This window comes from Tenrec ecaudatus, chromosome 12, assembly GCF_050624435.1.
Source record: "Tenrec ecaudatus isolate mTenEca1 chromosome 12, mTenEca1.hap1, whole genome shotgun sequence".
Lineage (NCBI taxonomy): Eukaryota > Metazoa > Chordata > Mammalia > Afrosoricida > Tenrecidae > Tenrec > Tenrec ecaudatus.
Window position 1 is genome coordinate 21,158,077 of NC_134541.1, and position 15,200 is coordinate 21,173,276.

At 42.0% G+C, this 15,200-nt stretch overlaps 1 protein-coding gene across 1 annotated transcript in view; it reads right to left on the reverse strand.

Annotated features, from left to right (window-relative positions):
* TOP1 (DNA topoisomerase I) overlaps positions 1–15,200 on the reverse strand; it is a 90,025-nt gene that overhangs the window by 15,875 nt on the left and 58,950 nt on the right. Inside the window, exons 10-14 of the mRNA XM_075528749.1 lie at positions 12,091–12,206; positions 7,431–7,552; positions 5,807–5,929; positions 3,463–3,650; positions 3,099–3,243 (exon numbers count right to left, since the gene is read on the reverse strand). Coding sequence (XP_075384864.1) covers positions 3,099–3,243; positions 3,463–3,650; positions 5,807–5,929; positions 7,431–7,552; positions 12,091–12,206 — 694 coding nt within the window. The remainder of the gene's footprint in view (positions 1–3,098; positions 3,244–3,462; positions 3,651–5,806; positions 5,930–7,430; positions 7,553–12,090; positions 12,207–15,200) is intronic.

Below are 15,200 nucleotides of genomic sequence, written 5' to 3' on the forward strand. Positions count from 1 at the left end.
TTTTTATTCGACGAATTTCAAACATTATTTGTGCTTATTAGCCAATCCTGTTTCAACTTTTGTAAAGTATTTGTTCAAGTCTACTGCCTGTTTTTTTTAAAAAACTTTTGTTGTGGCTTGCATGAAACTTTATAAATCAAACTGGTTTTCCATTCAACAGTTTGTACACTTTGTTTTCTAACACCTATTGCAATCACCACAATGTGACAGCATTCTTCCCCATTTATCCTTTCCATTCATCCTCCTTCTATATCCCTTCCTGCTGGCCTTGAGCTTTATCCCTGGGGGCGAATAGAACACAGGGCTGCACAACGCACCTGATAGGTTTGTCTATCACTTACAGCTGTAAAGTTGAGCAAGAGAAATATTCAGTTCCAAATGGGAAGGGCGTTGAAAGGCCTTAGTCTCAGGTATTTCATCAGTCTCTAATTTTGAATCAGTAAGCTGGGTCTTTTTAATTTTGTTCCACAATGTTGCCCATTCTACCCAAGACCACAGAATTAATGTATTTTAGTTCTGACACTGGCAAAAAATATTTCAAGTACTCCGGACTGTTAGAAGAACAATTCTGTTAAAAGTACATCCAGAACGCTCCTGTGAAGCAGGGCACTGTGGACAGCCTAATAGGAGAGACCAGGCCCTGGAAAGGGACATGATGCTTGATAAAGTAGAGGGTCAGTGAAAAAGAGACCTTGGGTATGATGGATTTAAATAGCAGTTGCAACCACGGGTTCAAACTTAATAGTGAAGAGGGCCCAGGACCAGGCATTCTACTATGCAGACAGGGTCACTGTGAGACAGATCTAACTGGACAAAACCTAACAACGACAACTATCCAGGACCTCCTACTGCGATCCCTTTGAGAGCAGTGAGCTTTGGTCGTTGGGCACCATCTAGTTCGTCAAATCTGCTATTCCACTCTTGGAAACATTTTTCAACTCATCTGTTTGGATGGCTGATAACACCTCCCTCATTTTTTCTTCACCTCTTCTATGGCATCAAATCGCTGTCCTTCATGTCCCTCTACATTGGCGGAAAAAATAAATGTTGCATGGAGTGAGGTCAGGTGAGTAAAGTGCATGGGACAAGAAAGGCATGCTAATATTTGCTAAAAATGGGTGCACTGAGATGGCTGCGTGAGCTGGCACATTGTCTGGATGGAAAATCCAGTCCCATCTGCCACAAATCAGGCCTTTCTTTTGGTCACACATGATTCAGCAATCTTTTTAGGCCCTCTAAATAGAAAGCTTGGATTAACAGTCTGACCTGATCGATAAAAACTCTAATGCACTATCCCCCTCACATCAAAAGCAAAACAAATAAGCATGTGTCTTGATCTTTGATTTCACTTGACAAGCTTTTTTGGGCGAGGTGATGATGGCATCTTCCACTGGCTTGATTGATGTTTGGTGTCAGGGTCACGAGAATAGCACCGTGTCTATCACCAGTAATGACCTTGGGGAACAAGTCTGGGTTGCTTCAAAACAAAGCATGTTCCCACTTGACACTCTTTTTTTGCTGGTCATTCAGAACCAAAGACACAAATTTTGCAGCCACCCTTCCCATTCCCAAATCTTCTGTCAAAATTCACTGAACTGAGCTCCAAGACAGTCCAGATAACTTCCCCATCTCTTCAATGGTCCACCGTCAAGCTTAAGTTATCTTTGCGTGAAAATGCACACATTTTGTTGAAATTCTCATCTGTTCTGGAAGTGACAGATGTCCAGAATGAGGTTTGTCATGAGAAAACCACTCACACACTGAGTCTTTCCCATAGCCTGTCCTTGTAAGCTGTGTTCTCAACTTCACAACAGTTTCTATGGCATCTTTCTTGAGCATGAAACAAAAATTCACAGCCTCACTGTTCTCTTAAATCCACCATCACAAAAAATAAAGAGCAAGCACAACTACATTTTCATGAAAAAAAAAAATTCACCGTGACTAGAGAGAACCTTCCCAGGCGAAGCCCACTGTGTGAACTAACTCAGAGTAAGTTGCTGGATACTTGCCTGGCAGGGAAAATGCGTACGACAAGAGCTCTGAGGAGCTCTCTTTTCCCAGGTGAGCTTCATGCAAATATATTTCCTCCCAGTTTACAACTTGCTTGTTTTTTTTTTCTTGATTACTTAAAAGGAACTTTTATTGAATTAAAAATTAAAATTTTTAAGCTCTGTTGCTCGAATGTCGGTCCTTTTAGTCCCAGTAAGTTTGTCATCATCAAGCTTGCGATGACATTCTACCTTTATGCTCTTGGCAACTAGATCCTAAAATTCGTATTGAGCAAGAGGGTTAAGAAATCCAAGACAAAGAAATCAAACACAAATATGAAGAAAGTTAGCCTATCAATTGTTAGACTTTATATCAAGCAATAATAAAGGTTACTGGTGCAGAAATAGAAAGACAGGAAACGGACATAAAGTTTTCCCTTTATGAGCCAGAATTGACTTGATGGAAGTGAGTTTGGTTGTGCAGGTGGTTGTTTTAATTCAGCCTTCCATGGTATGTCTGAAGGAAGTTTGATTGAGAAGGGGAGTTTTCCCTTTCATTAACAGTATAAATAAAATGGTTACTGAACAGAGCTATACAATATACTCACCGATAGAAGTGGACTGTGAAAAGTTCGTGAAAAAATGGAATTACCACATAAACGTTTTAAAGCCTTTTCATATACCTACCTAGGTCCTGGTGAAATCAGACCAGACTATCTTTACTCCTGATACAAAGTAAAGGCATTCCTTTGTTCAGGGCCAGGAATGGGGAGGAAGAGCACTGTCAGACTAGGATACACGTACTACACTCTTCCATCACATTCTGACAACTGGATGATAAACAATAAATGAGGGCAGGAGACCATCTGTCTTGCTTACTACCAAAAGAACCCCTGGTACAACATATGTTCTGTGAATAATAAGCTGACAACATAAAGTAACAATCTGATAGTGCCTTGCGAACCAGAAATGCTACCTGCAAAGTACATGGTCCTCCTTTTGGTGAGGATTTCTAGTTTGACTAAGTGAACTCAGATGGTGAGAACATTGCATTTCAACAAAACGGTATCAGCTCCAGGAAGGGTTATGAATCTGGAGTCATTACTTTACCTTGATTCGTGAACTTGGGTTCAGCATAATGTACTTAATAGATCCCTGGATGTTCTCTGTCCAGGAGACCAGCCAAGTAACCTTATTATCATGCCGGACCTCTTTCCACTTATGTCCTGGGGGAGGTGAAGGAACCTTGGCATCTCTGTGGAAATACAAAAGGGGGTGGGTTAAACCATTCTGCCTTCCGTGGCCAAATCTGCTAGGACTATATTTGATAAGATTCCTCTCTTCAACAGTTGGAAACATACACCTAGAAACATTGTTATACTCCAAAATGCCCCCCCCCCCACTCCTCTATGTGGACCTATCACTAACAACCAGGAAACCCTCTGCCCGCCCACAGGATGGGCTGTGCACGCACTTGCTACAGTTGATGATTATGTCCTCTGGCATGATCCTTCTCTTCAGCATGCCCATCTTGGGGTGGTTACCCCGGCCTCGGAAAAGCCCAGGAGGCTCTATCTTGAAATTGGCAATTCTTTCTTTGTGGTTATCCATAATACAGAAGCCATATTCTTTCAGTAATTTTTCATTTTCCTCTTTGATTTTCTGGAAGATAACAATGAAGTACTCAAAATACATTCAAATTGCTGGGTATGTTGACATAGTTTCTCTTTTGGGAGGAGGAACAGGTCATGGTAGAGAAAGGTCTAAAGTCACTTACAAAATAATTGAAATAAAGGAATGTTCTGGTGGATTTTCCCCTTGAACTGACATTAAAATCCCCCCAAAAGTCTGAAAAAGATGGACTTGAATTAGAGACCAAAATCTTAAAGGATGTATGCCCTTTGATTAATAGAGAGATGGGGTGGGGGTGGGGGGTTGATGTCTAACAGAAGTCTCTGATAGGTTTTTCTAGTTGGCTTCAGATGCATTCAGTGGAACACGGTTTATTTATTTCACATGGGTTATCAAGTTTCATACGATGAACCCGTCAGATTCTTTCCCAAGTAAATGGGTATGTACATATAGCACACTTTGTAATTCTTGAGCCAGAGGACAAATAAAAAGGATTTGGGGCTTTTTTTTTTACCTTCTATTGACTTTTTTTATTTCCAGATTCAATTTCATAAAGTCATACTGCTTTATGGAAGGCGCTCTGAGGGCGCAGGGTCAGCAGTTGGAACTCATCAGTTGCTCCTCAGAAGACAGAGGCCTCCCACAGAGTTATAGTCCTCTGGGAAACCCAAAGGGGCAGTTCTACTCTGTCCTATTGTGTTGCTGTAAGTCAGAATGTATTCCATGACCATGAGGATGTAAGTGAGCTTCTTTTGTGGGTGGGAAGACTCAGGACTTTCTGGAAGCAGGAGTCCTTGATAGGGGCTCTCCCAAGGTGATATGCCAAGAGTCCCTAGCAGTGCCAACAGTTAAATGTGTACCCATGAAAGGCGGAGTCCAGTCAGAGGGGCCTTAAAGAAAGGCCTCATGAGCTACTTGATAAAACCCACCATTTAGAAGCCTGTGGGTTGGTCAGAGTTCCCCTCTGACACATGAGATCACCAGGAGTCATAACTGACTCTATAGCAAATGGTTTTACCTTTAGAGTCATTATTCCAAGAACAAAGTTAAGTTTAAAAACACTATAAAGTAAAAACACCAAATTTCAGTAGCTTGTGATCCTGGAGATAACACTGAGAGAGCAAAGTCAGAGACAACTATCATTCCTATCAACTTCAAGCTCACGGCCATCAAGTCGACGTTGACTCACAGTGACCCTATAGCACAGGGCAGAAATGCCCCTATGGGTTTCCAAGACTGCAACTCTTTATATGGAGCAGAAAGCCTCTTCTTTCTCTCAAGGAGCAGCAGGCGGTTTCAAACAACTGACTTTATGCAACATGTAACCACTATGCCACCAGGGTCCTATCATTAATTTTAAAACCAAGCTGAGTGGGTGCTACCACACAATGAAACATAAAGCAAGCATGTATTAAGCCCTTTAAAATACTGAAACCACAGTTCTTGGAAGTACAAAAATTGCTTAGTCTTTAACTTGTTCACCCATTTTAAGAAAATGAGATTCTAGTCTGGATTTCTGTGGTTCAAGGTGTCAGCACTTCAGGAGAGAAAATATTTATGCTTAGGGGCATTGCTCACCCCGTTGCTGTTGTATGAAAGATGAAAGCAGTCACCAGTGTAAACAGATGGGTGTGGTTGTTTCCAATAAAACTTTATTTACACTAACAAGCAGTCCATTTATAAGAACCTGCAGAGGGCCAGATTTTCCTTGATCAACTGGCATTGAGGTTTCCTGTTTGGTATAATGTGATAGATAGCTCCTGACAGAGAAAATGATCAGGCTGGAAGATGGAGGTGGAGGAGCAAGGCTGAATTCCAGAGTAAAATAAAGCAGATCAAGACAGGGAAGTGCATGGTTAGTACAAGTTGACTTGGTTTACTTCTTAGCAACCAGCAGCCACTTAGGGCAGAGCTGCCCGTCCTTAAATACTATGTATTATTGGAATTAGTAGTTGGTTTCTACATCAGTAGAGCACCAGGGTTTTTATATTTAGCCATTTAACAAAACACTATTCAGTTTTCAGTCTAAGTGAAAACTAATTAAGAACACTTAAAATGTTACCAAGCTGAAATCCCAAATATTTAGTATAGAGTGATATAAAATTGTACATGTAAATACCAAGAGAAAATAAGATAACCAATCACAAGTCCAAAATCCCCCCGAGGCTTAAAAAAGTCTTAGATACCAGTTTTTCTTCTTTGCTCATCTGTTTCCGTGCTTCTGACTGGGCTTTGAAATACTGGCTCATCTGGTTGAAATCACATTTGCTTAAGTTGGTGATGATATTCTTCTCTTCATTAGTCATTTCCTAGCCAGAATAGGAAAGGGGGAAACGTTACAACAACAACAACAAAAGGAACAAGAATTGTCCTATAAACCAGCAGTCCCAATGCTAGGTGTCGACCCAGAAGCCGTGAAGGCAGGAGCACAAACAAACCTGTACAGTGAAATTCGTCACAGAATTTTTCAGAAGAGTCAGAAAGTTGGGAAAACTAAAATGTCTATCAAAGTGAACGGATAGGCAAAATATGGTGTACACAGGATGATTGAAGAGAGAAGTGAAGTTCTGATGATGGCCCAACACTGATGAACCTGAGATGCAGCATGCTGGGCAGAAGGGCAGTAACGCATTGTTTCTTGTGTGAAAGAAGCAAATATACAGTAACCAAAAATAGCAACCAGGAGTAGGAAAGGGGATGTCTGCTTTGGAAACAGTTTATATTAATAGTGATAGCCATTTAGAAAAGGACACTAAGAATGCTGTACAATTTGATGACATAGTATTTATTAAGTTTAAGAGACTATTTAAAGTGGGAAGGAATGGTAATTAAAAATGGTTGATAGTCTAAGTCTCTCTGTTTCTTTGCAATTACATGAAGCATCCTTTCTCTAGGTGTCTGGATTGGTGTGTGGTTTTTGGAAGAAAAAAAATTATTGCTTTGGACTTTCATAGAATACTTATTTACTATAAATTATGTTTCAAATCATATCTCCCCAAAAAGATTCTTATGTAGCTTCTTGGGCTCCCTAGCACACAACCACAAAGTCCAAAAGATGAGTATCGCAGCTTAAGAACGATGACTGGGCACCACTGAAGGTACAGGAGAACAGGCCCTATACATAGAAACGTCACCTTAGCTTACTCATTAAACTTTACTTGCATTAACAAGTTCAGAAAATAAACGTCAACTTGGCCTCTATCTACCATGATTAAAATCAGGAATGATATTGGGAATGTTCTGAAATCAGCTACACAGCTATAGCAACGAAGTACCTCACATAAATAACCAAGAATCCATAGAGAATGGGACATCAGATTAGCCTCTCTCTATGTAACAGCAGCAGCAGGAGGCAGACCTGTAGAGACAAACCTCCCTTTGCTCAACGGGAGCTGAGGTTTGTTTTGCACAGCCATACGAAGGAGCTGTGGGGCCCCAATGGTTGAAACGTTTGACTGCTTGACAGCAGAAAAGACTTGGTGATTTGCTCTGAGCAGATGACAGCCTAGGAAACCCTATGAGCAGCTCTACAGTCTTCCACTGACGCTAAGAAATGAAGTGACTTGAAGGCACACAACCACAATAAAAACCAACACCATGTGAGGGGGAAATAAGATAGGCATTCCACCAGAATATAAATCCTCTATAATACAACACACAAACAGAAAAAAGATAAACTGCTAATACCATAAAATTCATAAAATCCAAATTTTGACATCAGGGATATGGAGGCAAAATTATAGCTTAGTACTTAGTACTCGGTCAACATTCTTGCAAGATGCTAAAATACTAATGTATCAGCTATAATACCTTTCTCCAGTCTTTAAAGAAATTTTTCCTAAATATTTCCTTAGTCGTATATTCATGGTCGAGCATTTTTGCAAAGAATGTAGCTACTTCTTCGGCTTTGGGGCTCAGCTTCATGACTTTACCTAGAGGAAGAGTGGTTCAGAAAGTTAGGTGCAGTTCTCAGGCTCTACACACCAGTAACAAGCTCTGCAGATTGCTTCCTCACCTTCCTACAGAAGGCAAAGCAAGGTCTGGCGACACACTAAGAGGGACAACACACTGGTTTCCTCTACATCCATTCCTCTAGTAGTTATTTACCTAGGTCATTCTCTGGAGACTGCCAGTAAATTGTTCCCAAGTGCCTGATCAGGGCAACAATAACCTGAGGGAGGCCCAGCAACTCCTCCTTTGTCCAGTAAGCAAGTTCCCTTACACCTCTTCAATGGTTTTTAAAATTCAAATCCTCAGAGTCTCCTGCCAATGCTACACTAAGCATTCTCCATCCTATGCAGAAGGGGAGGGATAGGGCAGGGATTAGAAGAAAGAAATTACAGGCCAAAAAAAAAGACATCTTTCTTCTTAAAAGTTAGGTGGGTGCTCGATGAATGAAAACAGATGGCCATTGCAGCCAGGCCCAAACTTCCCACAGGCAGAGCCTAATTAGTAAGACCTACCTCTAGAGCCCTGCTACTCTAAAAATGTGGTTGCGACAAACAGCAAAGGAATCACCTGGAAAAGTTTGTTGGAAACGCACTCAACAAGCAGGAACGGGCAGCCGTCAGAGCGTGGGCTTGCTGCTGGAGAAGAAGGGCTTGCAAGGCCATGTCTTTTAGGGCAGTGGGCCCATGTGGAGCACAGGGAGGGCTGTTTATGCTAGAGCTGTTCTAAAGGAGCCCGGTGTCACCCAATGCAAGCGCTAACTGGAAAGGATCATCTGCATGGGACCGAAGGCTCTGTGTGCCTCAACCAGCTCACAAAGCCGTAAAGGAAAAGTACTTAGGAATTGAATCCACTTTTCAAGTAGAGTATCTTTAACAGTACTCTTAGGGCCAATTTCCTTTTTCTCCCTGCATGAAAATCCAACTTTACATCTGGAACAACTCCATGCAATACTAATAATAATGATGATAATGACTTTTGGCTATATTCAAAATGAAATGAAATATTGAATTCTACCGCTATAATTCCAATACTGTAATTATTACATAGGTATTCATAACTGACCAAAAGTTTCTCAATTGCAGCCTATAAAAGCAAGGTGTAACCAGAAAAGTGCTCATTTCAAAACTCTGAAGACATTTCATCTTATGGTAGGGTAGTTGGTGAGCTAGCATGCCAAACTAGGGATTCTGGGAATTGTAGCACAAAGTGCATCCTTTCAAGTCATAACTTAAAAGACCAACAGGTGGCGCAACGATCCCCCTCTACATGCCCTGACGCTCCTGCCTTTGAAAGAGACGTTTTGAGCTACTTTTGAGTTTCCGAAAGTTACTCAGAACTCCTTCACTCTTCTGGACCAAAGTTAAGAGTAAAATTGTTACATACTTCCAATATAAAGGAATGCATTAATTGCATAACTATTAAAAATATATAAAAGAAAAATGCTAACCGTTCCTGGGTCCATTTGGTGTAAACTAAACCAAGTATCAGCAGTTTGGGGGAAGGGGGGCAGTTTTTTGATTTCTGCAGGTGGAGGATTTTTTTTTTTTAACTCTTGTTTTAGAGGCGCGTAAACACGAAATGATGCCTCCCTGCAGCAAAATGGCAAATGACTTAAAGTTCCAGGGAACTGGTGAGTAAGAGCTGAGAATTGGAGGTCCTGGGAAGTGGCAGCAACCCACTGCCTCAGCCAGTCCATACTGTAGGCTTCCTGCCCTGGCAAGCTCTAAAGAAATGTGGGAATTCCCTTCCCCAGAGTCAGCAGCTACTGTCATCAACCAAATTTGACTTGGCTTCCTGCAAACTTAGTATTCAAAGTCAGAAGCCCCAAGAAATGAAGTCCCGGAGCAGGAGCCGCTAATACGTTAGTACTAGGGTACAGTTTAGGAGAAAAACCAGCTCAGCAACTGTTCCATCTTGAAAAGTCAGGGAGGGAAGCCCAAGATATGGAATCCTGCGTTCCCGCTGTCACTGTGGCTCTCAGTGAGGTTTGTCCTGCCGTCACTGTGGCTCTGAGGGTTTGCCCCGCTGTCACTGTGGCTCTCAGTGAGAGTTTGCCCCGCTGTCACTGTGGCTCTCAGTGAGGGTTTGTCCCGCTGTCACTGTGGCTCAGTGAGGGTTTGCCCCGCTGTCACTGTGGCTCTTGGTGAGGGTTTGCCCTGCTGTCACTGTGGCTCTCGGTGAGGGTTTGCCCCGCTGTCACTGTTGCTCTCAGTGAGGGTTTGTCCCGCTGTCACTGTGGCTCTCAGTGAGGGTTTGCCCCGCTGTCACTGTGGCTCTCGGTGAGGGTTTGCCCCACTGTCACTGTGGCTCTCGGTGAGGGTTTGCCCCGCTGTCACTGTGGCTCTCGGTGAGGGTTTGTCCCGCTGTCACTGTGGCTCTCGGTGAGGGTTTGTCCCGCTGTCACTGTGGCTCTCGGTGAGGGTTTGTCCCGCTGTCACTGTGGCTCTCGGTGAGGGTTTGTCCCGCTGTCACTGTGGCTCTCGGTGAGGGTTTGTCCCGCTGTCACTGTGGCTCTCAGTGAGGGTTTGTCCCGCTGTCACTGTGGCTCTCAGTGAGGGGTTGCTAGTTGAGCTTTGTAAAGCCCCTGCTCAGCCCACACGAGGCACTCTTCCAAGACTCAAGGTTCTAGGTTCTTTCTCTTAAAAGTTGTGTTAGTTACATAATCTGTTGACAACTTGATACTTAAAGAGTGACGGGGTGGAGTTTAGCCTGTCAATTAGGCTACAGTTTGATGACCTCATCTGGAGGTGCTAAGGAGATAAACAGCTCGCTGGAGTGGAGGCAAGATACACACTCATTCCCATACAACCAGTCACATGGAGGCATATTGGATGGAACCTTGGAGCTGGAGGAGCCATGTGGAGAACCCATTCTGGCTACACTTCTTGCAAGACAGATTTATTGGGTCTTTTGGAAGTTTATGGTATTTCAATAAGCTTCGCCAACATCATAGTCTAAATACATCAGTCTGCCTTTTTCAATGTCTAGTTTACATGTGCATATGAGATGATTAAAAACACAATAGCTGGGTCAGGTGCACCTGTCTTCAATATGACATCTTTGCTTTTGAACATTTTAGAGAGGTCTTGTAAAACTTGCCCAATGCAATGTGCCCTATGATTTCTTGACTGTTGCTTCCAAGAGCATTGATTGTGGATCCAAGCAACATTAAATCTATGGTAGTTATAAAATCAATGGTCCATGTGAGAGGATTAAGAGTGAAGGGGTGGATTCTAGCCTGTCAATCAGATCATGGTCAATGTGGCTTCTGTGGGGCATGGCTTTCTCCTGAGAATTCTGGGAACTCTGGTATTCCTCCTTGGAGGCGGAGATACCATATCTCACTCTCTCGCTCGCTCTCTCTCCACTCTATGCAAGACATTGCAACTGAGAAGACACATGGAACTACGCTAGTTCCCTGAGCTGGAGGAACCACGGAGACCCCTGCCAGTACTGAGATACTTACACTGCCACCGGATCCATAAGACTTTCCACCCACTGGTTTGTGATTGTCCTGCATTTGGCATCATTGCATGTGTTTCTTGAGTCTGAAGAGGAATTTATAGATTGGTGGACATATGGGCTACTATCGGACTTATGGACTTAATCTGCACTGGGCTGGGACTTTTTCCTCAATGTTCAAGTGCTCTTATATATAAAGCTCTTATACACACATCAGTGTCCATGAGTTTCTCTAGTCAACCCAGACTAACACAGAAGGTTTGGCTTGAATAATATTTGAGGCTGCATTAAGTGTCCTGCGTTGAGAGCCGATTCTGTCTTGTACTTTCTGGTCAACACGGGTCAAAATATCGATGTGGTTGTTAGTTGAGGCTATGAACTGCAAAAGTCCCGAGACAGTAAGTCAGTGAGATCCACTGCTGGATCTGATCCAGCTGAACATAGCACATTTACATAAGCATGTAACTTAAAAGAAGGAGTTTCAGTTTGTCAGGTTAAGCAGTTCCCTCCTTTGGTAACCCAGTCCTTCAGTATAACCAAAAACCTACATCTATAGACATGACCAAGAGACCATTGTTGGTGGATAAGAAGATGCTCTTTTAAAGTTTACCAGTGATGCTTTTCAGCCCAGTGCATCTCTAAGCTTGATTAGCATACCATGTATTTCACAATCACTTAATCCCACTCCACAGATAGTGAATGAGTTCAGATCCACTCTGGTGAACCTTGAAAGCACAGAAGGGAAAGGGGGACACACACCCAACACTCTATTCAAGCAAAACTTTTCTAATGAACTGCAATGCAAAGATCAGTTCTCTGTAAATGAAATTCAGATACACGTGCTCAGTTTCCAAACCACATGTCATCAGTCCCATAGCACTGGTTTGGACTATGCAGCCAGGACATGACAAGCTCCTTTCTCACCACCTTTGAAACGCTACACAGGCCGTGAAGAGCGAAACAAGAGGGAGATAGTAAAAGATCATTCCTTGTCTTCACCCTCAACAGAGCATATTCTTAGATTAACCCCAAACTGGACAACTGTGGGACAACTCACCATCATAGTAAAACTTGACAGCCTCTGGAAGAGGCTCATATGGTGGAGCAAATACTGGACCTTTATGTTCTAGAAATTTCCACTTGATGCCTTCAGGATAGCGCTCTTCTTCCCACCTTGAAAAGGTACAATGACTTTGGTTAGTGAATGCTCCCCAAATATTGAGATCATAACCAATGAAGTGACAGAACCTCACCACTTGACTGCCAAGTTTGTCATACTGTGGTGGCTTATGTGTTGCTATGACGCTGGAAGCTATGTGATTAGTATTTCAAATACAAGCAGGATCACCCAAAGAGACCAGATTTTGGCAGAGCTTTCAGAGTAAAAACAGACTACAAAGAAGGAACGAGAAGGACTACAAAGAAGGTGTCCATTTCAGAGGAATTAGCCAGTGGCAACCTTATAGATAGCAAAGGAACATGGTCAAATACTAAAATCCTCATGACTAGCAGCAGAGCATTGCCAGATATAGATAGGGTTAGAAGATATAGGGTTAGAAGGCACTCAAAATATGCGAGGAAGAGCTGCCCTCTCAAAATAGAGTTGACTATAATGACTTGGGTAGAAGAAAGCCTTCAAGAACTTCATTTGCTGATAGGGCATTCCTCAAAAGAGAAAAAACATCTGCAAACATTTATTAGTAACTGAGCTTTCAGTGTATGAAGTATGAATCTAGGAAAATTAAAAATAGTAAAAAATGAAATGGAATGCAAAAGATTGACTTCCTAGGTGTTAAGCGAGCTAAAAATAACTGTCATTAGCATTTTGAATCAAAACAACCATATTGTTTACTATCTACTGGGCATTACACAATCAAGAGGAATAGTGTTGCACTCATTGCCAAAAAGGACATTTCTAGATCATCAAATACAATGTTGTCTATGTGCATACAAGCAAATCCAGCCAATACAAATATTATTTGAATTTACACCCAATCACTGAAGATAGTGATGAAAAAATTTAAGAATTTTACCAATGTCTTTAGTCTGAAATGGAGCAAACATACAATCAAGAAGCAGTGATAACTAGCAGTGATTAGAATGCAAAAGTTGGAAGGAACAAAGGTTGGAAAATATGGTCTTGGTGAGAGAAACGAAGCTGGAGATCACGATAGAATTTTGCAAGACCAATGATCTGTTCATAACAAGTACCTTTTTCAACAACATAAACAGGTAACTGTAAGATTTCTCACCGAAATAATTCTGACTTAATCTGTGTGAGAGAACAGACATGGAGAAGGCTCGTCAACTAAAACGAGGCCAGGGGTGACTGTGAATAGACCATCAAGTGCTCATATGCAAGTTCAGGTTGAAGCTGAAGAAAATATATTTGAACTCTAATGACAGAAGACCTGATGGGGTGTGGGATGACATTAAGATCATACATGAAGGGAACAAAAGCTCATGAAAAAGGCCAGAAAGAATGCAAAGACCAAAGTGAACGTCAGAAGAGGCCCTGAAACTTGTTCTTGATCACAGAGTAGCTAAGGCAAGTGTAAGAAATGAGCGAAACAGAAAATGTCAAGGGGCAGCTCCAGAAGGTAAAGTCAAAATATTATAATGAAATATGTAAAGGCATAGTTAGAAATTCAGGAAGGTAAAAACACTCTCAGAATATCTTAAACTGGAAGAACTCAAGAAAATTTCAATAATAAATAGTGGTCAGTTCTCGTTACAATTCCCCTAGCTAATATGGATGAGCCATTGTTGAAGCAGCAGCAGCTTAAGAAACAAAGAATCGTGGAAGAGCATGATCTCGGTCTGAAGTGGTGGAGGCTGCTGAGACCATATGCATCACAGACTGTGGGCTCAGAGACTACGGGGCACCATCTTCAGACTAAGAATATGCAACTGTGGGACAGAAAGAGTGAGAGGACAACTGGCTTCCTGGTCTATGGAGGCAAAGGCTAAGGGACCACATGGCTGAGAGATAAAGACGTGGAAGGGAAGGATGTGGCTATCATGTGGTTGAGAGGCTCACAACCATTGAGAGACTTGGCTGCTGGTTGAGAAGACCAATAGTATCCTTACTATTAACTTCCCTAATAAGCCTCCTTGACCAGAAAAGGGGGGGGGTTAAAGAAAGAATATACAGTCATCGAAGCAAAAGAACTGGTTGCCATTCCACCATTTCGGGAGGTAGCATATGGGCAAGTACCAATGGTACTGAAGAAATACAAATGGCACTGAAAGCATTAGCCTAAAACAAGGCACTGGGAATTAATGGACTACCCACTGAGATGTGTCAACAAGCTGTTGAAGCACTGGGAGCACTTGTCTATGCTAATTAATTCAGAAAACAGCTACCTGGCCAACTGACTGGAAGAGATCCCTATTTGTATGCATTCCATAGAAAAGTGACCCATCAAATGCACAAATTAAAGAACAGTATCCATTCATCAAATACAAGAAAAGTTTGCTGAAGAATTCCAACAAAGGTGGCAGCAGGACACGGACAAGAAACTGTCAGAAATTCAGGTTAAAATAGTGGACATGTAATAACTGATTATGATGGCTGACATCCTATGCATCTTGACTGAAAACAGAAAACTCAAGAAAGAGGTTTTGCTCAACAAACTGGTTAGCCGTGATGAGAATTCCAGAACAATTCATTGTGCTCATGTAGAACTTAGACATGGATCAAAAGGCAGTGTAGTGAACAGAACAAAGAGATATTGACTGGTTGAAAATTGGGAAAGGTGTGTGTCAGGGTTGCATCCTATCCCCATACTTATTCAATCTGTATGCTGAGCAAATAGAGAAAAGCTTATTGACGACTTGAAATGTACAGATGACAGAACTTAGCTTGTGAAAAGCGAGGACATGAGGTACTGGCTGATGAGGATGAAAGCTGCAGACTTAGTACAGTTCGCAAATCGATGTAAAGAACACCAAACCCTCAACTGGATCAATAGGTAATATGAACAAGGAGAAAAGATGGAAATTTTCAAGGATTTCATCTTGCTTCAATCCACCATCAATGAGCAGCACTGAAAAGATTCAAGGATGCATTGCCTTGGGTAAATCTGCTGGAAAAAGCAAGGATGTTACTTTAAGGACTAAGGTTCACCTGCGCAAAATGATGATATTTTCAACCACCTCATGTAT